Source organism: Molossus molossus, unplaced genomic scaffold (assembly GCF_014108415.1).
Source record: "Molossus molossus isolate mMolMol1 unplaced genomic scaffold, mMolMol1.p scaffold_m16_p_11, whole genome shotgun sequence".
Lineage (NCBI taxonomy): Eukaryota > Metazoa > Chordata > Mammalia > Chiroptera > Molossidae > Molossus > Molossus molossus.
The window spans coordinates 86,927,448-86,948,105 of record NW_023425346.1 but is presented as its reverse complement, the minus strand read 5'-3'; the positions used below and the strand labels follow the sequence as shown (position 1 = coordinate 86,948,105).

Below are 20,658 nucleotides of genomic sequence, written 5' to 3'. Positions count from 1 at the left end.
CCATTTTGCACAAACTGACTGACATTAGTCTTATGACAGGATTAAAAGTGTGCATGTTAAAATGTTGTTAGTGTTTCTAAAATGAAACTAGACCATCAACTTACACCCTACACAAGAATAAACTCAAAATGGATAAAAGACTTAAATGTGTGACTCATGAATCCATAAAAATCCTAGAAGAAACTGTAGGCAACAAAATTTCAGACATCATACACAGCAGAATTTTCACTGACACATCACCCAAGGCAATAGAAACAAAGGAGAAAATGAACACATGGGACTACATCAAACTCAAAAGCTTCTGCACAGCAGAAGATACAATCATCAAAACAGAAAGGCAACCCACTGTATGGGAGAGCATAATTGCCAATGATATATCAGATAAGGGGTTAATTTCCAATATATATAGAGTGCTCATATAACTCAACAAAAGGAAGACAAAGAACCCAATTGAAAAATGGGCAGAGGAAATAAATAGACACCTCTCCAAACAGGACATACAAATGGCCAAGAGACATATGAGGAAATGCTCAACATCACTAATCATCAGAGAGATGCAAATTAAAACAACAATGGGGTATCACCTCACACCTGTCAGAATGGCCACCATCAACAAATCATCAAACAAGTGTTGGTGAGGGTGTGAAGAAGAGGGGACTCTGGTACACTGCTGGTGGGAATGCAGACTGGTGCAGCCACTATGGAAAACAATATGGTGTTACCTCAAAAAATTAAAAATTGAACTTCCATTTGACCCAGTGATCCCACTTCTAGGAATATGCCCTAAGAAGCCTGAAACACCAATCAGAAAGAATATATGTACCCCCATGTTCATAGCAGCACTATTTACAATAGCTAAGATCTGGAAACAGCCCAAGTGTCCATCAGTAGACGAATGGATAAAAAAGCAGTGGTTCATATACACAATGGAGTACTACACAGCTGTAAGAAAGAAAGATCTCTTATCCTTTGAGACGACATGGAGGGACCTGGAAAGTATCATCCTAACTGAAACAAGCCAAACAGAGAAAGACAAGTATCATATAATCTCACTTATTTGTGGAATATAATGAGCATAACAGTCTCAGGAATAGGGTAGTCCCAGAGACGTGGAAGTGGGGTACAGACTGACAATCCCCAGAAGAGGGGGTGGTGGGGGAGAGATAAACCACAGAACTTATATGCATGTGTGCATGAACAATGGACATGGACAACAAAGCTGGGGACAGGGCAGGGAGGGAGGAGGAGGGAGGAATCAGTGGGGGGGGGGAAAGGAGAAACATCTGTAACAAAAAATTAATTAATAAAAAATAAAAATAAATTAATTAATTAAATAAAATGTTGTTAGTATTTCTAGAGAATTATTTATCTACATAATTGTTTACCATTCAGATTGAAAGCAATCAAGAGTTCTGGTCATTCCCATTTTGATCAGGAAATTGCAGAGAAAATCTTCTATTACTTCAGGTACGACAGGCTTTGAAGGAAGAACTGTTTTCTGCTCCTGAAATTTAAATGCACAATTAATTCTGAAAAAATCAAATCTTTGATTAATGACATTGATTCATTCACTCATTTGTTCATTTTTTTCAACTATTTTTGTTGAGATAGACAATATGGCCCTCGAAACGTAAAATATTTACTATATGACCCTTGAGAAAACAAGTTTGCAGGCACCTAAACTAGGAAAATGGTGATATTTCAGCAAGTGAGATATGAAAGTAAGACAGCCATAAAAACAATATCACATAATTCAGTGTATAAAATAAATCAAAGAACAAAGAGATTCTTAAGAAAAGACAACAGCATCATTGTCTCCAGACTGTATTCATTTTCTTTTCATTGGCAAGGACTTCTTCGTCTAACTGCTGATCATGTGGAAGACAGATCTAGTTTCACACACACAAACTCAGCAGTGGACCTCTCCTTCCTACTTCTCCTCCTACACTGGCAGTGGTTACATACCAGGTTCACAGGATGCACAGAATGGTTACATAGAAATACAGGAAAGAAAAATAATCTTTGTTGCCCTAAAAGTTCTTTTCAAAAATACTATACATAATTTGACCCTGATGTTAATTACTTTCAGGTGCTATGATATCCAAAATAGTGGTGAGTTGAAGCAAATTTGGGGGCTACAGAAAATTCCTGAAAGGAATAGGGCTTTATAATATATTTTTTTAAACTTGAGCAGAACAATTTAGAATCCCTTTTCTAATATTATTTTTAAAGGATGTTCTATAACAATGTTGATTATATTCAGGACCTTACATGAAACATCATGAGATGTCAAGTCTTTGCACTGCAGTGGAAGATTATATAGAATTGTTAGGTGAGGGCATAATACAGCTGGAGGCAAACATTCATTATACAATAATAAATGTTACCTTGGAGTTTTGGGTCAATAAATTTGAATATGATATTTTATAATATCATATGGATGATAGTTGAAGGAATCAGGAACACAGGAGGAAAGAAGAGAATGTATCTACTTTAGTTTCTTAAGATGACTGTGGGCTGCTGTGTGTATGTTGCTGTGTGTTTGCAACATACCTGGTAGATCCCTGTCCTCTTAAACACGTTTCCTTTCTCTTCCTAAATACATCGGATACACATACTAACAATTCTATATAATCTTCCACTGCACCTTATATCAATTACACATTCTATACAACTCTTATAGCTTTATAACTAACTTAGTGATATTAATAAAGTTCTTCAGAATAAGCACAAAAAGCAAGCACTCCACTACCTAGCAAAATATGCCTCACTTTGAAGACTGTTGAACTAAAAAATATATTCCACCTACCTGTGGCTCAGAAAGCTGTTGGTGACAGAGGTGACCCTAGCATATAGCTTAGCTTTACCTATGAAAGCTATAAATTAGAGTTTTTCTTTTTTTTTTTTTTTCGTTTTTTTTTTATCCTCACCCGAGGATATTTTTCCATTTTTTGTACAGATAGAGTGGGAGGGAGAGAGAGAGGAAGGGAGAGAGAGAGAGAAACATCGACGTGAAGGAACACATCGAGTGTCTGCCACCCGCACGACCAACCAGGGCCGGGTACAAAGTGCAACCGAAGTACGTGCCCTTAGCGGGAACCGAACCCGGGTCTCTCCGGACCGCAGGCCGATGCTCCAACCGCTGAGCCAAACCGGCCAGGGCTAAATTAGAGTTTTTCTAAGTAGAGAGGTTCTAGATAGTGTAATGAGTGCAGCAATAGAGAGCTGCTCAGTAAAGTGACCAAGGCATTTCACATGTCTTGAGTAGGTGAATAAAGGCTTTGTTAAGGAGATACTTGGGCTGGAATTTACAAAAGAAGAGAAAGTTCAGTGGATGAAAAAGGATGAAAGGAAGCTCAAGGCAAAAGAAAAAGAAAAAAAAAAAAAAAACACATCAGAAGCATAGACAGAAGCACCCTGGGGATTTAAGCAGAGCAGTAATCAATTCAAATCTGTGTTTAGAAACATCTCTTAGGTGGAAGTAAAAGGACCAAAGCACCAGCAGCATGTAGTAGTAGTGCCAATGAGAGAAGACAGGCGGTCAATCTGAGGTAGACCAAGTGAACAGCAAAGGCAAGGAGGAAATGAGAGATGTTGAGAACATCAAATCTGATAGGGCTTATGCACTAATTAAATAGCAAAGAATAACTGTACCACACAGGAAAACTAAGTGTCTTGAATACTTCTGAATTCTTCCTAAGTTAGTGAGGTCCTTTGAGAACTGTTGTTGACTAGTGATAAAGAAAATAAATAAAATCCAAGGGGTCTTAAAGCATAAATCTCATTTTATTTGGGATTTCATTTCATCAACTCTTTAACTCACACTAAATCAAATACACTAGCTTGGAGAATCTATAAGGAAGGCTTTGGGTAAAAGTAGCCTTATGCCTTAACTGAAATTAAATGGATTCATCAAGGGACTAGGAACACAATAAGATGAATTGCTGTTTATTATGACTTAGCAATTTATAAGTAGTATAAATTTTATATTTCTTATAAGGGCCTATAAAAGTAATGAAAATTATTTTCATATTTAATTCATGAGCATTTATAATATGTAAAATTTAATATAAAGGCACGGATCCTTCATTAGACCAAGGTCTAAATAAAAGGAATACAAACTTACTAATCCTAGACTACTCTTTTATTATAACAACATAATTCTTAACAAGAAAAATATTTGATAAAAACTCTTAATCAATATATTGGAAAATATCTTAGAATAAAATTCTATAAAAATTCTCAAACTTTATGTTCTCAGTACACATTTATACCCTTAAAAAGCATTGAGGCCAAGGCCAGTGGGGCTCAGTTGGCTGGCGGTGTCCTGTGCACCAGAAGGTTGCCAGACGGACTCCCCAGCAGGGCCCATGCCTGGGTTGCGGCTGATCCTCGGTAGAGGCCTGCAGGAGGCAGCCGAATGATACCATACCCGCCCCCTCATTTCCTCCCTCTACTCTAAAACACAATCAAAAAAGTATCGAGGACTACAGAGACCTTTTGTTTTTATGGATTGTATCTATCAATAGTTACTGTATTAGAAATTAAACTTTTAAATATTTATAAGTAACCGTATTAAAACTTTTACCCAGTAATATAGACTAAAATATTTTTGTAAAACAGGACTACATTTTACAAAAATGAAAAAAAAAATCAGTATGAAGAGTGGCACTGTGACAAAGTTTTGCGAATCTCTTGAGTATGTAGAGGAGATATCTGATCCCAATAGATGCTTCTGCATCAGTCTATTGCAATTTGTTTTCTTGGCTGAGCCATATGAAGAAAATCCAACATAGACATATGTAGTTAGAAAATGGCGGACAACACAAACCTCAGAAGAATTCCAGCAGTACTTCCAGAAGTACTTATAAACATGTTAAACAACACAACAGTTTTGTTCAGTCATCAAATAGTCTTCTACAAAAACCAAAAACATCTGAATATTTCAAAGAAATGCCTTATATTCACAGAGGATGAAGAGGTGAAGGAGGGCGAGGAGATGTCAGGAAACCTAAGAATTGTATGAATTTGAGTGCCTTCCTTCTGTGATCTCTACAGATCATAGTTTTAATTTTACAAAAATTATAAGTCATTAAAGAATTATAGCATTACAAAATACCTTTGAGAGTGTACCTCAATAATTACCAAAACAAAAACCAAGACCCAAAGGAGCTAAAGAATTACATCCCCGCCCTGGCCAGTTTGGCTCAGCAGTTAGAGCGTTGGCCTGCGGTCCAGAGAGACCCGGGTTCAGTTCCCGCTAAGGGCACGTACTTCGGTTGCAGTTTGTCCCCGGCCCTGGTTGGTCGTGCGGGTGGCAGCCACTCGATGTGTCCCTTCACATCGATGTGTCTCACTCTCTCTCCCTCCCACTCTATCTGTACAAAAAAATGGAAAAATATCCTTGGGTGAGGATAAAAAAAAAAAAAAGAATTACATCCCCAAAAATGGCAATAATAGTATTAATAAGAAGGCTTACAGTTAAGAGGGGAAAACCTAGCTTCAATGTGAGTAGATACTTTTTCATAAAATTACATATGAACATCTCTAAGGAATATAAATGTATTTTGAATCCTATCTCTACTTATATTCATACTTAGAAAAAAGACTTTAGTTTCTAGAAATACCTGACAGTGTAACCAAATCGCACTTTTGTTACAGATTAATAACATTTTCTACCTTCTTAATTTTTTAAATAATCATTTTAAATATAATGAAACTATATTTTATTTCAGAGTTCAGAACCACTGAACATATTAAGGAAACTGATAGTGAACTTTAAAGTTTATGAAGTAAAATAAGCAATCAATTCTCAAATTTTTCAACTCGATTACCAATGTATAAAGAAAATCTTAAGAATTTTTTTAAATGTCAACTATTTATTAAAGTTTTGTTAATTTAACAAAAATACTATTTGTATTATTTTGAACTTTCAATTATTTCAACTACTTCAATAATGTTTTAACTATATCCCAACTATTTTAAAGATACTTACGTTTTCTAGCATAATGACCTTTCACTTGCGATCATTAATGAACATTTTAAAAGCCCTCCCTGGCAGCCGGCGTGGCTCAGCAGGCTGGGCGCTGCCCGTGGGCTGAGAGGTCCGGTCTGATTCCCGGTCAGGGCACAGCCCGGTTGTGGGCTCGATCCCCAGGAGGAGGCGTACAGGAGGCAGCTGATGGATGTTTCTCGCTCACATTGGCACTTCTATGTCTCTCTCCCTTCCTCTCTCTCTAAAATAATTAATAAAAACATTTTAAAAAATTAAGTATGTGGGAGGATGTGCGTCCATCATATGCAAACACTACACCATTAAAAATATATAAAACTACAAACAAAAGATGGCAGCGGGCAGGACTGGGGGGGGGAGGTGAGTGTGAGAGAGTGTGAGTGGACATGAAGGTGGACAACCAGAAATACATAACTGATATGCTTATCATAAAACGAACCTATATTTAATTTTTAAGGCTGACGTAAAATTTTTATAAATTTCCTGTATAGCATGTTCCTCCAAAGAACTCAAAAAACAGGTACACAGAACTTAAATGAAAATCAACCAGCTATAAAAACACTAGAAATCTAGAAAGTTAACTCTTCATGGTTATGATAAAAGAATTGATAAGAGAAGAACTACTGGTATTCAGCACAGTAGATGTGAGAGCTACTCCATTATATTTCTTCCCCAACTGTCCTCCTTGGATGCAGCTTTGGATTTGCAAACACACAGCATGATACCAGACAGAAAGAAGCAATTACAGTTTGGGTCATAATATTTTCATTCAATGATTCATTTATCCATTCACTTACTCAACTGCTATTCATTCAGTACCTCCTATGCGCCAAGTACCAAAACGAATGAGTGGTACACATAGTGTATTTTTTTTAAATCCTTCTTTACTTAATGATGTAAAGCAAGATGAAAGATGATGAACAGTGAATAAATATATCATGCAACTGATACGTTTATTCACTGCTCATCATTCAAAATTCTGCATTTTAAAAGTATTCCTATGAATTATTGCATTGAGATAGCCAAAAGACTAATAAGTTTATGTAGTATCCTTTGCTTTGTGTCTATGTAAAAAGAACTATATTCACAGGATATATTAGAGAATGCAGTTTACTATGAGCAGGGTCCTCCATTTATAACAGAATATAATCACTTCTAGATTCAGAAACTCATCCTCTTGAGCGTTTTTATTTTTATTTTGAACAGACAGTATTTTAGAAAGGAGTTACTGGTTTTCTAGACAGAGAAAGTCTACAAAATATGAAAAGACTGACACAGGGCAGAATGTGGAGTGAAGTCTATCACACACTATTTAGCACTGAGGAAGTCAAATCTATAACTAAATAAAAGTATCACAATTTCCTCCACATTTCTCAACAGGAAGTTATATAATTTTTTAAAAGCATCCTTCTTAATTAGTGTTGGTATGAAATATTAAGCACCTTAAAAAATTATTGTTATCATCATTAAATTTCTATCAATTTTTTGTTGTTGTTAATCCTCACCTGAGGAATATTTTTCCCATTGATTTTTTTTTTTAAGATAGAATGGGAGAGGAAGAAGGGGGGGAGAGAGAGAGAAAGAAAGAGAAACTTCAATGTGAGAGACACATTGAATGGCTGACTTCCTCATGACCCCAACCCAGGGCCAGGAAACAAACCTGCAACCTAGGTACATGCTCTTGACCGGGAATTGAACCCAAAATTCTCCGGCCAGTGGACTGATGCTCTAACTGCTGATCCAAAGCAGCCAGGGAATATTTTTATCAATTTTTAAATGAGTTTCCATTTTCACAGGAATATCATCATTGTATATACTTTTAACTTGATGGTATTATAATCAGAAAGCATCCCTCACCATATTCTTTAGTGAAATTAGTTCATAAGCCTCACAAGGAAAAAATAGCGTAATATATTAAGCATTCCCTGTGACCTAAATAACTTCCATGAAAAAAAAAAAAAGAGAATGCTTTCAAAGCAGATTGTATAATCTGTACACAATACTGAATTCTGTATATGAGTGTTGCAAATCCTTGGTTTACTCTCCAGTGATGCTAAATAGGCAGAATTCTGAGGGGTAGTGTCATTTATTGCAAAGCTATGCAAGAGTGACCACGACGTGGAAAACAACAAACCAAAGAAGAGTAAATATGACTACTTACCTAAAGCGAAGGTTTGATGATAGAGAAACAAGTTAGATAGGGTTGCATTTAGTAAGTAAAGTGAAGTACTTGAAATGTAATAACTTTCAAAATGTCACATAAAAAGTTATCACTGCTAAAGTATAGGCTACGGTTGTATTCAAAATTCTCACCAGAATTTGAGTGTCTGTAACCTGTTCTTGAACCATCTGAGTGGCTTTCGCCAGATCTTCTTCACCTTCTGGAATGCTAAAATTGTCATCGGGTATCTAAATCACAGAGAAAGAGGACAGGAAGTGTTAGCAAGAGTAGTAAAATACATTATTTCATTTCAGAACTAATTTTTCTTCACAAAACAAAGGATCAAAGAAATGTATTTCATGTAAGATACCATGTCATTTTGAAGATCTATGAAAAATGAATATATAATAAGCAGGAAGCTTTCTGCCTTTCTTCTAAACATCACTCAACGTCACTTGTAACAAACTTAATATTAGTGTATGGGCAATGCTTTTATCTATAGTGACAAGTGTAGACTAACAACCGTGCCGAGAGAAATGTTAGGCCATCTAAATGCCACCATTCTCTCCTCTTCCAGTCCCCCCCCCCCATTACTCTTTCTTCACTACTACTAGCAACTACAAATCTCCAGTTTATCAAAATAATAAAGTTCACTGCCTGAATGTTAAGCTCTTGTAAGAATCTAATCAAATCTAACTATGATATTAATGATAGTTAACAATTATCGCATGCTTATGTGCTCATCAGCGTTTTAAGTCCTTTACAATTATGGAACTCATGTCGTATGTGTCAATACTGTCTCCGTGACAGCAGCAGCAATACAAAGCCTGTGTTGTGTGTGTGTCCTGTGTCCTGCTTGCCCAGGCTGGAAATCACCAGGCTTGCATCCACAGCTTCGTTCCCAGCCTCTGCCCTCTGGGAGAGTCTGCATCCTCCAACCTCAGAACCAACGATGGGTCCCGCCGGAACAGGGAAGAAAAGGGAAGGTTGGAGACAGTCAGCACAGGAGACAGAGGTGGAGTCAGGCTAGAAAGAAGCACAGGATCTGCACTCGTTGGGCAGTGGAAATTTCGGAAACCCAGGCAGGAGCACACTGGACGACAGTAAAGGTCTATTAGACACAGAGGAGAGTCTGTAGTGTGGATCCCTAAGGCAGGTGATAAGGAGGTGACTCTGAAGGACAATTAACAGGAAAGCTCAAAAAGCCAGACATTTTAACCAATTTAAATTTTTTAAATAGAATCTCCACACCTCATTCTTAACCAGCTGAGATTAGCTAAAATCAATTGCAAAACTAGCAACTCTTAAGAAATAAATAAATAAATATTTCTCCAGAACCACCATAATGAATTTACAGAGCACCCAAAACAAACAAATGACCTCTTCATATTCACAGTCATCTTCAGATGCTTCAGTCACGGTGACCTCTGAATGTCTTGTCAAGTTTTAACTTCAAAATATATGAAATAAAATCATTATACTTAAAATTAACTTGGCCTTAAAATAGTGTTGGATTTAATTATTTCACTCACTCGTTGAGATAATAGATTTCAAAGGTTTCATCAATGAAAGTTATTTAAATCTCTTTTTTTTCTTATATGTATTTCTCAATTTTAAAACTAAACTCTCTTCTCAGGAAAGGCAACCTAATTGTCAAGCAAATACATACTATACAGTAATCATAATTCAGTAGTTCACAAATTATCAAGAAATAAGTATTAAAACATCAGAAATGACTCTAATAAAAATTCTAACAGCACTGCTGTAAGGCTTTTAGAATTATAAATACTCTACTTATAAATGAAAACAGCTATTTTGTTGATTGGGAGGTTTACTATTTTCTTCAAATGTACAGAATCAGTTATGCCAAGTTTAAAAGGTATGAAATTAAACACTTTAATATACAGTAATGGTTATAAAAATCAAAGATGAGATTAGCCTACTTTTCATTTTGCTGCTGGTTATAAGAAATTGTCTCTGCTAGTCTGTCTCCCAGAGTTAGCTGAAGGTGTATATAACAACTTATGTTGTTTGTAATAAGAACTGATAACACAGAGTATTTAATAGAAACTAGATGCTGTCCTAAGGGTTTTGCGTGTAGTAGTTCATTTCATCCTCATCCTACCAGTGAGGCTTGAGCCATCATTATCTCCATTTTACAGGCCAGGACTTCAAGGCACGCGATCGCACAGCTAGGACCGAACGGAGCTGGGAATGAGCCCCAGAAGTGCACTATGCTCCCACCTCTCCTGTGGATTTGTATGGGCTTTCTGTGCATGTACATACTTGAGGTGTGTGCCAATTATTTTCCAGGGTTTAAAACCTCTAAAGATAGGTAATGCACTCTTGTTACTCAGCCCCTCCTAAGCAGTAACTCTTTAGTGTTTGCCTTATTATTTGAGAAGACACTTAATCCTAGTTCAGTTAGGACCAACCCTCAGGAACCAGATACCTGGGAAAGGGCCCGTATTTCATTGTTAAACATTAGTGTCTCTCCCAATAACATGGTAAAAATTTCTACCAAAAAATAACTAATTAAAAGGAGACTAAGCAACCACCAAAAAAAAAAAAAAAAGTTGCTTATCTGCAGTCCACCCCACACCCTTAAACTTACCGTTACCTAGTACCAGGAGTGAAGTACTACCTTTTACCAACAACTTACTTAAAGTACTTCCAAATTTGTCCAGTGCTCTTTTGCAAAGCCACTCTGATACTTTAAGGTGTTTCTTATGCTGGAACCTCATTTCTAGGTAAGAAATTCAGTATTTTCTTTTTCTTATTACTGTATAACAAACTCACAAAAACTTTGGACTTAAAAAAACAATAAGCACCCATTATCTCATAGTTTCTGTCATAAAGAATTCAGCAGTGGCTGGCCTGGAGCATTTTGATTGGGGTCACTCATGAGGTCTCCGTCAAGATAGCATTCAGGGTTGTAGTCACCCGAAGGCTTAAGTGTGGCAAGAGAATCTACTCCTGAAGGTTCAGTGATATTGTTGGCTATCCCCCAGGCTTCTTAACTCCTCGAAAGGTGGTGGCCAGCTACCTCCAGAATAAGCCATCAAGAAAACAAAATGAAAGCCACAATATCTTTTATGAACAGCCTCAGACGTCACACATCACCATTTATTCAGTATCCCATTTGGTTACACAGGTCAACCCTAGTATGAGGACACTACACAAGAACATTTACACCAAGAGATGGGAGGCACTGGGCCTCGTGTTGTAGGCTGGCTACTATACTACCTTATAGGGTTTCAAGAGTATTCAAGGGGTAACATGTAAGTCATTCATGTAAGTGCATGGCTTACAGTACTGGCTTACAGTAAAGGCTATATACAGTATTTGTTATTATTTTCCATGGTCTGGAAAGACATGAGTACCTGCAGAAAAATTCTCGTAAGTCTCCCATGGCCCAGTTCCCCCATATATTAAGATAAATGGACAAGAGACATTCTAAATCTTCCTCCTTCTAGATTTACATTTATTTGACACATTTTCACTTAATGAGATAAAATTTCCTGAATATCAGATACAGGAAGTCAGCCTCTTATTTCTAAACTTTATTGGTGACACTATTACAGATGTCCCCCTCTCCTCCCCCTTTTCCCTCTCTACCCAGCCCACGCCCCCTTCCCTCTGGCCATCGCTATACTGTTGTCTGTGTCTATGGGTTATGCATATAAGTTCTTTGGCTAATCCCTCACCTTCTTTCATCCAGTCCACCCTCCCCACTTCCCTCTGACAGCTGTCAGTCTGTTCCATGCATCCATGCCTCTGTTCCTATTTTTGTTCATCATTTTATTTTGTTCATTAGATTCCGCATGTGAGATCATATGATATTTGTTTTTCTCTGACTGGCTTATTTCACTTAGCACAATAACCTGCAGGTCCATTCATGCTGTTGCAAAAAATAAGAGTCAGCCTCTTTTCTTTTTTTTATGGTAAAGCATGCTCCCTTCTGAGAGACAACTATTAGAAACTGATTTTGTAAGCAATCATTTGTCATTAAGTCTCCAGAAGAACAATGCTATCCTTCATTACTGTTCATACCATAAAAATTTCACAAAAAAGTAAATATTCTATAATGATTTGGACAGATTTTATAACTGTAAATAAACCAACTGATGACAAGATTATTGTGAGGAGAAAGGTGAAAGCAAAGGTTGCTAAACATAGCAGTATGTAGAGAGAAAAAGTGATTTTCCCTAAAAGCTTTGGAAATATCTAACAACACCTGTATATGCTACCCAGAAAAACATTCTAAACAATGGATTTTAATCATTAGTAAAATATTCTCTTTTCACACAATCAAAGGAGACTAAGAAAAAATAACTACCGATTTGTTGCTCTGGCCAGTTTGGCTTGGTGTTAGAGCATCAGCCCGGGGACCGAAGAGTTGCGGGTTCGATTCCCTATCAAGATCACAAACCTGGGTCATGACCGGTCGGGGTCATGCAGGAGGCAGCTGGTCAATGTGTCTCTCTCACATGGATGTTTCTCTCTTCCTCCCTCCCTCCCACTCCATCTGAAAAAAAAATCAATGGAAAAATATCCTTGGGTGAGGAAAAGTATCACTCTATAAAGTTTAAGAAGCATTGCCACATGGAACAGAATCATATTCATTCTCATAACAACCTTGTGAGATTGAAATGCACAGACACAGTCGTCTCCATATTGAAAGAGAGAGATTGAATCAAAGAGATGAACAGATTTGCCCAAAATCACATAGCTACGAGTGACAAAGATACGTTTCTTGAATACAAATGTCAAGAATTTTCTACTACACATAATATTTCTACAGTTATGCTATAGGAAAATGCAATTTTTGCCAATGTCCTAGGTAATAAACTCTTACCTATTTGTTTTCCAAACTCTTAAGAATTATAGAACCAAGGACTAAATGAAATTGTTTAAATAGCTCAATTTGAAGACCTTAAAGGAGGGATGAAAGTTCTGCAGACCCAGATTAAAGTAACCCAGGGTGAGAGATTAATGAGAGAAAATGTCAAGAAAAGGACAAATACCTAAAATAGAGCTGGTATCCTCCTTGATTGATATTTTTAGTATTGATAATATGAACTGAACAGAAAATCTTGCCAAAAGCAACTCAGTTGAAATGTGCTGTTGCGGTGCTACTGAAGACATCAATGTACGTTGGCATGTATGTTAGCATGTACATTGGCATGTATGTTGGCATGTACGTTGGCATGTATGTTGGCATGCATCTGACTAGCTGGCTAGCAGCACATGGACAAATGCAGGTAAAGTCCCAAAGTGATGTGACCATGCACAAATATGCACCCATTACAAAATACAAAAATAAATGAATATAAAAATTTGAAGAGAAAGGAAACTAGTAGAAGTAGGATAAAGGTAAAGATGTAGTACATGCCATAGGTCCCACACTTTCGTTAAATGTAAGACATGGGTTTGACTCTAAGCTTCCCGCAGTCAGGGTGAAAAGGGGAATATAATCAGATACCAATTCAATATCCATCCAATGAAAAGAGATGAGTTTCTCAGCAGATACAGAACAATTTCTGGTTTCAGAGCATGAATAAATTATACTCCCAGTTTCTCAGAAAGAGGACACTGTGGATTGTACAGATATTGATCCCCTTGGCCCTCGGGGCAGCCAGAAAGACAGAGTGAGGCAGAATCTGACAGACTACCACGTGTGAAAAGCACTACTTGAGAAGCAGAATTGCCAGAGTGGAAATAGAAAATTCAACACAATTACCTGAAAGATAAAATCTTTACCGTGGTTCTACTTTTACTGGGAAACTTTCTCATCTCTAATCTAATCTTTTAGGTGATCCTGCTGTCCAGGAAATGTTCACACAATTATGCTGGTGACAACTGTCATGCAGTTATTTTTCTACTGCAGAACATAAGCTGGCATCTGGCTTAAAGTCAGTTTCTTAACGCCAAACTGATCTGAGCCCTTACAAAATTCCCTTCCTGTTATCGACCTAATATTCCTTCAAAGAACATCGCTGAAATTCGTCTTTTCCACCCTGTTCCCCTCAGATCTGCTCCTTGCCTTTCTGCCTGTTGAGCTTGACTTGACACTTAACACTGCGCCTGGTTTCCCAGCCTGCTCTTGCCAAGGGAGCTGTTGTGGCTCCTTCCCTCCCTGGTCTGCAGCCACGGTCCATAACACTGCCTACTTCCCAGCCAGGTTCTGTGTCCCAGAGTCACAGCCCAGGCTCCAACCAAGGGTCCGACTCCTCCACCTCTCCACTTGCCCTGGAAGGGATGTAACAGTGTCCGTGAGTTTGCAGAGTACACATCAGCTCTCTGGTACTCAGTCACCACGGGGAACTCTTTGGCACTTTTTGCACTAGCAGAAGCTTCAGCCGATCCTGACCTTCTAGATCCTATCGGAAAGTAGGCCAACATACGCGCACACGGAAACTGCCAGGGAACCCTAAACCCGTCCCAGTGCTATGGAAGACACAACTGCATGAAGCCTCGGAGAAGTGTTTCAGCTGGTCTAACGGTGGACTTGAGGTGCCAGTGGTTATGACCCTGTCACAAACAAGGTTCTCCACAAGGATCACCACCAGAAAGAAACCACGCATTTTTAGACGTGAGCAGCATACACGGCTCCTCACACCCCAGCCTCTCCCACCAGCACCTCACTAGGTAGTGATCGCTGCCAGCAGCGGCATCTTTGTAAAGAAGTGGAGTGAAGCATATAGCTAATTATATTTCACATGATTTCCCAAAGCTGCTATAGCCTGAAATTGCTTTGTAATCTTTGCCATCGCCACGGAGCCAATGTACACAGAGGCAATCTAAAATCTAGGCTGGCTCCTCCGTAATCAACATTTTACTTACTAAATTGAAATAAAAGAAAAGTACTGGTAATAGCAAACATCACAGCCGTGTTCACTTTCTTAAGAACTCCAGTTTAAATAAAGGAAGTTAACTGCATGAAGTCATCCAAAGATGGGGACTGACGGGCACTCTTGCTGAGCTCCCCCACGGGGTCTGCTTCCTGCAGCCTTCCCCACCGAGTCCTCATTAACACCTCGGGGAAGCCACCACCTCACTACCATTTCGGCTGCCAAGAAGGGAAGTGTCCTAGCCCCCCCCCCCCCCTTCACAGCTGCAGCACATCTGCCTCAGAAACCGGAAAAGACATTTCTTTCTATACATAAGACTCATACTTTTCACCATGATTGATGGGGTACGTTTCCAATTTGTAAGCCAGTAGATACAAAGGTATCAACTCTACACATTGCACCTCTATCTGCAAATATAAAGGTTAATGGTTTAGGTATTTGTATTCAGCCTTGCAACTCCTATTACAGTTCTTACCAGCAGCACTTGGGATTTGTTAGCAATGCAGAAGAATCTCAGCCCTGACTGGACTTGCTGAATTAGAACCTTCATTTAAAGATCCGTATCTTTGATTCATATTCACATTAAAGTTTGCCTGGACTAGAGGACACAGAATGAAACACAATTTTTCCCCTCCAAATAGCCTATGAATTCCGTGCATGTAAAATTCAGCACTCTGGCCTTAGTAACATGCCTCTTGGTCTAGATGCTACATTCAGATTGCCTTTCCTTTTTATTTGACCATAAGTAGGGTGCAGGTAAGTATCCATGGGCAAATTTAGTGTCCCACTGTTAATAAGAAATACACAACTTGAGTAGATAATGATTACTAAGGATTTCACAGTATCTTTTCACTGAATCGTATAAACACTCCAGAAGAGTAACATAACAGAGGGAAAAAATTTTAAAGATGTTAAAAGGTATAATAAAATATTTTTAAATGACAAAAGTTCAATTTTAATTATACAAAGTTATTGGTGAACAGTACATTATTGCAATGAAAGATTGGCTAGGGATGTCACTTAAAAAGACAAGCACCCATCTTAGATGGGTATCAGTTTAGCATAATCACCAAATTTCAGGGTCTGGAATCCTTAATTTTGCATTTTCAGGAACAGTTAACTTTGGAGCTGACTCTAAGGGCTGGCTTAACTCACTCACTTCTCAGAAACTGCTGTTCAGGGTCCTGGCCGAGTAGTTAAGTTGGTTAGAGCACCATCCCAATGCACTAAAGTTGTGAGTCTGATCGCCAATCTGGGCACATACAAGAGTCAACCAATGAATGGATAAATAAGTGGAACAACAAAGTGATGTTCCTCTTTCTCTCCCCTTTCCTCTCTCTCTAAAATCAATTAATAAATTTTTAAAGAAAAGAAACTGTTGTTCAGAGATTGCTGTTGGGGCCAGAAAACACCTTTTCAGTGTCCAGCAAACTTATGCCCTATCTAAGGAGCCAAATTCTTAGTATCAGAATACTTAGAAAGATGATATAATAATCAAAAGATAGTTAGGGGAGCAGAGAATCAGCGCAAAGGGAGGTAGATAAAAACAACACTCTGGCCCAGCTGGTATGGACAGTTCATTGGTTGAACATCAACCGATGCACCAAGAGGTCGCTGGTTCAATTCCCGGTCAGGGCGCATGCCTGGACTGCATGTTCCATCACCAGTAGGGGGCGTGCAGGAAGCAGCCGATCAATATTTCTCTCGCATTGATGTTTCTATCTCACCCTCTTCTTTCCTCCCTCTCTAAAAATCAATAAAAACATTAAAAGAAAAATGTAAAAACACTTTGTGGGCCTCACTTTCCTAGTCAGGAATTCCAGGACTCTTTCTTAGTACTATTCATTCCTACCTGCATCTCCCAGCTGGAAATGGGCACTCCCAAATGTCCACAGCCACAAATTAATAGGTAGCCCGGAGTCACTACTGGAATTGAAAACTTCACCCAAATTGTACTGATTTCTAAAAGACAACCAACCTTCTTTACAAATTCTAGATACACCTACTCAGCCCTGTACAGATCACTTAGTTAAAATCTAACCTTATATTCTCCAATGCTGCAATTACCTTTCTTATGAAGAGTTTTCCAAAGGACTTATGCACTCCATGAGCAGATTTCTTAAAGCTCTGGAGATAGCAAAATAAGAACTACATTATGTGTGTTTGTATCTCATCGTCTGGAAGTTTAAAACATAAAAGAAATAATGCTGAGAGTGCTTCAGAAGAGAAACAGGTGGCACTATTACAGCTAGGAGGTTACAAGGGAGGGGTGTTACAGGGGTAAGAAATCTTTTTCCTGAACACATTCTCTAAACTGTTGTAAAGAATGTAGGGTCTAGCCTGGCTGGTGTGGCTTAGTGCTTGTGGGCCCGATCCCCAGTGTGGGGCATGCAGGAGGTGGCCAATTGATGTCCTCTCTCATCGATGTTTCTGTCTATCTCTCCCTCTCCCTTCCTCTCTCTAAAATCAACAAAGAAAAAAATAATAATAATAAAATTTTTTAAAGAATGTGGGTCCCTAATGAAGCCATTGCCCCCATGGTGGATCCTGGCTATATTTCTGGTTTGGGCCACATTAGTGTGTACATGGTTCTTTATGTGTAAATGATTAAAAACAAAGAAAAGTCTAATTTTCTAGAGAATTTGAGTCAACATCTTTCAAAGCCTTGCTTAGTACTGATAGCTTATGTCTTGCGTTCTAGGAGCAAATGTTCTGTCATAAATGAAGGGAGTCCAATACTAAATGAAGTAGACTAGAAGTGATACGGTATATGTGCAAAGTACAGAACATCAGATTTCTGATTCGTTTTTGCATATTATAACTTTTATTTATCCACTGCAATAGCTCAATTACCTGAGAGCTAAAGACTTTAAACCCAAGAAAGTCTCACTTCAGCAACTATCATAATTGCCTTAAGAAACAATGTCAAATAACATTATACAGTCAACTCTTAATTATGCATGTTAGCGAGCCCAGGGACACAGGGATAATTGGCATTCAGAAGTAATCCTCAAACCTAAGAGTTAAAGTCTCTCCCATGACTAAACCTTACCTGAACGTTGCACTAGATATAGGAAAATTGACTGGTTAAATGCTTAGCTTTATTATTTCCTAACTACTCTTTGGTTGAAACCCAAAATAGTAGTCAGTAAAGCAAAGAGAGGTGAAAGAAAAGCAAAGGGCCCAGATAATTCACAAACTAAATAATGAAATTCAGAAATGCTGGAGTTGCTTATATTTGCAAATGTGATTATCAAGGGAAGTCTCTGTAAGACAGTTTTGTGCAAAATACTATATGCTGGCAGTTGTGACTCAGTGATGATCCTGCCAATTAAGTACACATGATTTTCATTGCTGAAAGCTGTGCTATTTTGGAGTCATACCATTTATTTCACAAAATGTTTGCAAAAAGTTACCTCACTGTGTTTGTCTCATGTTAAAAATTAAACTATGTGTTATAGAAATCATTTTTTGCAGACAAAAATGGTAAGATGCCTGATTCACATTCATTAGCAAGGATACTGGGTAACTTTATACTTGGTGTAGATAGTTGTGAAAGAAATGTTAACTTGTTTTTTAATTTAAAAAGGACTATTGATAAAAAAAAAAAAAGCAGCTTAACAGAGCTATAAAAACAGAGTATAGAACCTCATTTAAAACACTAAAGCACCCACATATTCCATTCAAATTGATTCCCAAATATTCAAACTTATATACCTGGGAAAACTCATGTTTGCCTCGAGTGAAATACTACATATTTTCTTTCATCTTTCCAACTATGTACTTCAAAGCTCCCTGTAGCAGGGATGTGTACTGAGCCCGAGTCAGATACGTTAATCAGTTTGCCAGAGCTCAAAATGAAGTACTGCTGGGTCTCTGAAGTCTTGAACTAGAGCTGGAGTAAGTATAGCAGGACAAACATAAATACATAAGGTAGATTTTGGAGTTTTCTTGATATCTTTGAGACTAAAACAGATAAACCATCTCCCTCCTACTAGCCTGAAGAAAGGTATAGACATCTGTTTCTCATGAATCCTTCCCATCTCTGCAGTAGAATTAATCTACATGCCTTGAGGAGGGGAGCTGAATTTTTGTTGTTGTTGTTTTTAGTCCTCACCTAAGGATATGTTTTACTGATTGTTCAGAGAGAGGGGAAGGAAAAGAGAGTCAGACAAACATCACCGGGTTGCCTCCCATACACGTCCCCTCTGGGGATGGAAGGGAGCTCAAAAGTTTTACACAAGAAATAGTGAACTTAATTATCCAAATATGACTATTCCATTTTTCTGCCATGTCCATTGATAATCACTTTCTGCCTTCTTCCCAACACCTCTGAGCCCTGTCAGCTCACCAGCACATCATTTAGTTGCTAAAGAAGAAAAAGTTCTTATTATTAAATAGCCCAAATTGAAACTATCCAGGAAGGCTGATGCTTCCAAAACAAAAATCTTTCTTAAGCATTGGACATGCATTGGATATTCTGAACTTCAGCTCATTGCAAGCCCAAAGGCTCGTTCCCTAATCTCCTTTCTCAACTGACTGTTCCGACGGTGTTCTGCAAGTTTGAGGGCTTATTTAGGAAAAACCGCTAAGCCAAAAGGAGGGCTGCATCTGTTTGTTGTGCCACCTTCACGCAAAACTTTTATCCAAAGTTTACGCAGAGGTTACTAAGCACGGAACTCCCGCAAGTCTTCCAACTCTTCTTCCAAAGGCGTGCGGCAGCCTCACACTCGCAGTCAGTGGGAAAGCCCACTGGTGGCTATACTGGGGGTTTCGGTGGCAGAGACAGACGTCACTGAGGTCCAACAGGCGTCTCGGTTCCCTGGGCGGCCCCAAGCCTCAAGGGCGCCCCCCGGTGGGAAGCCCGGGCACTGGCCCTAATACACGTTAGGGCGGCCGGCCCCTGGCGCCGCGCCCACACGGGAAGGATACGCTCCAGGTAGTAGGTGCCCTCGGCGTCCCCGGCGGCCGCCAAGCCCATGCCCAGCGCTTCTTCCAGAGCACGCAAGGGCGAGTCGGACGTCCGCTGCTGAGCAGCCATCGCGTCTTTCTGGGAACTGGCCCCCTACCGGTCCATCGCGTCCGTAGGATCAACGTCGAAGACGCTTGCCAACGACCCCACGCAGCTCTCGCGAGAGCCTGACACTCCCTCACCCCTCCCACCAGGCCAGCTCCAGGCACCGAAAGGCTGCGCCCAGCGTTACTGGTTGGTGCCCTGTGAGCTTCCCGGGTTACCACGGCAACGCCGTTGCCTAGTAACCCTGAGAGTTCGGACGCTTCTCCTAGACTGCAAGAAATAAAATGCAAGAAATAGTTGGCTTGCATTACACACAGTTTCTAACCAAGGTAGCTTGGTTTTCTTTAGGTTTGACCCTCATTTCTTTCTCACTTTATTTTCTTTCCTAAATTGCTTTTCTCTTAGTTTTTACATGCCCATCATCAGTGCGCTGGCATTTAGATGTGTGTTGAGCCCCAGTTAGCCTCAGGGAAAACTCCTGGAAAAGAGGAAGATTGTCAGTGCCTGGAAGGGAAAAAATAAAAAAAGCCTAGAAATCATGATTGAGAGACTGACCCTGGGGAACTACAACCCTCAGATGCTTAACATTAAATAAATAGGGTGATTGACTTAG

The 20,658-nt window shown here is 38.9% G+C and overlaps 1 protein-coding gene across 1 annotated transcript in view; it reads right to left on the bottom strand.

The window, feature by feature from the left end:
- SPAG16 (sperm associated antigen 16) overlaps window positions 1–20,069 on the bottom strand; it is a 694,984-nt gene extending 674,915 nt beyond the window's left edge. Inside the window, exons 1-4 of the mRNA XM_036254344.1 lie at window positions 19,961–20,069; window positions 9,555–9,601; window positions 8,327–8,422; window positions 1,386–1,504 (exon numbers count right to left, since the gene is read on the bottom strand). Of these exons, the coding sequence (XP_036110237.1) occupies window positions 1,386–1,504; window positions 8,327–8,422; window positions 9,555–9,601; window positions 19,961–20,069 (371 nt within the window). The remainder of the gene's footprint in view (window positions 1–1,385; window positions 1,505–8,326; window positions 8,423–9,554; window positions 9,602–19,960) is intronic.
- Window positions 20,070–20,658: the final 589 nt, after the last annotated feature.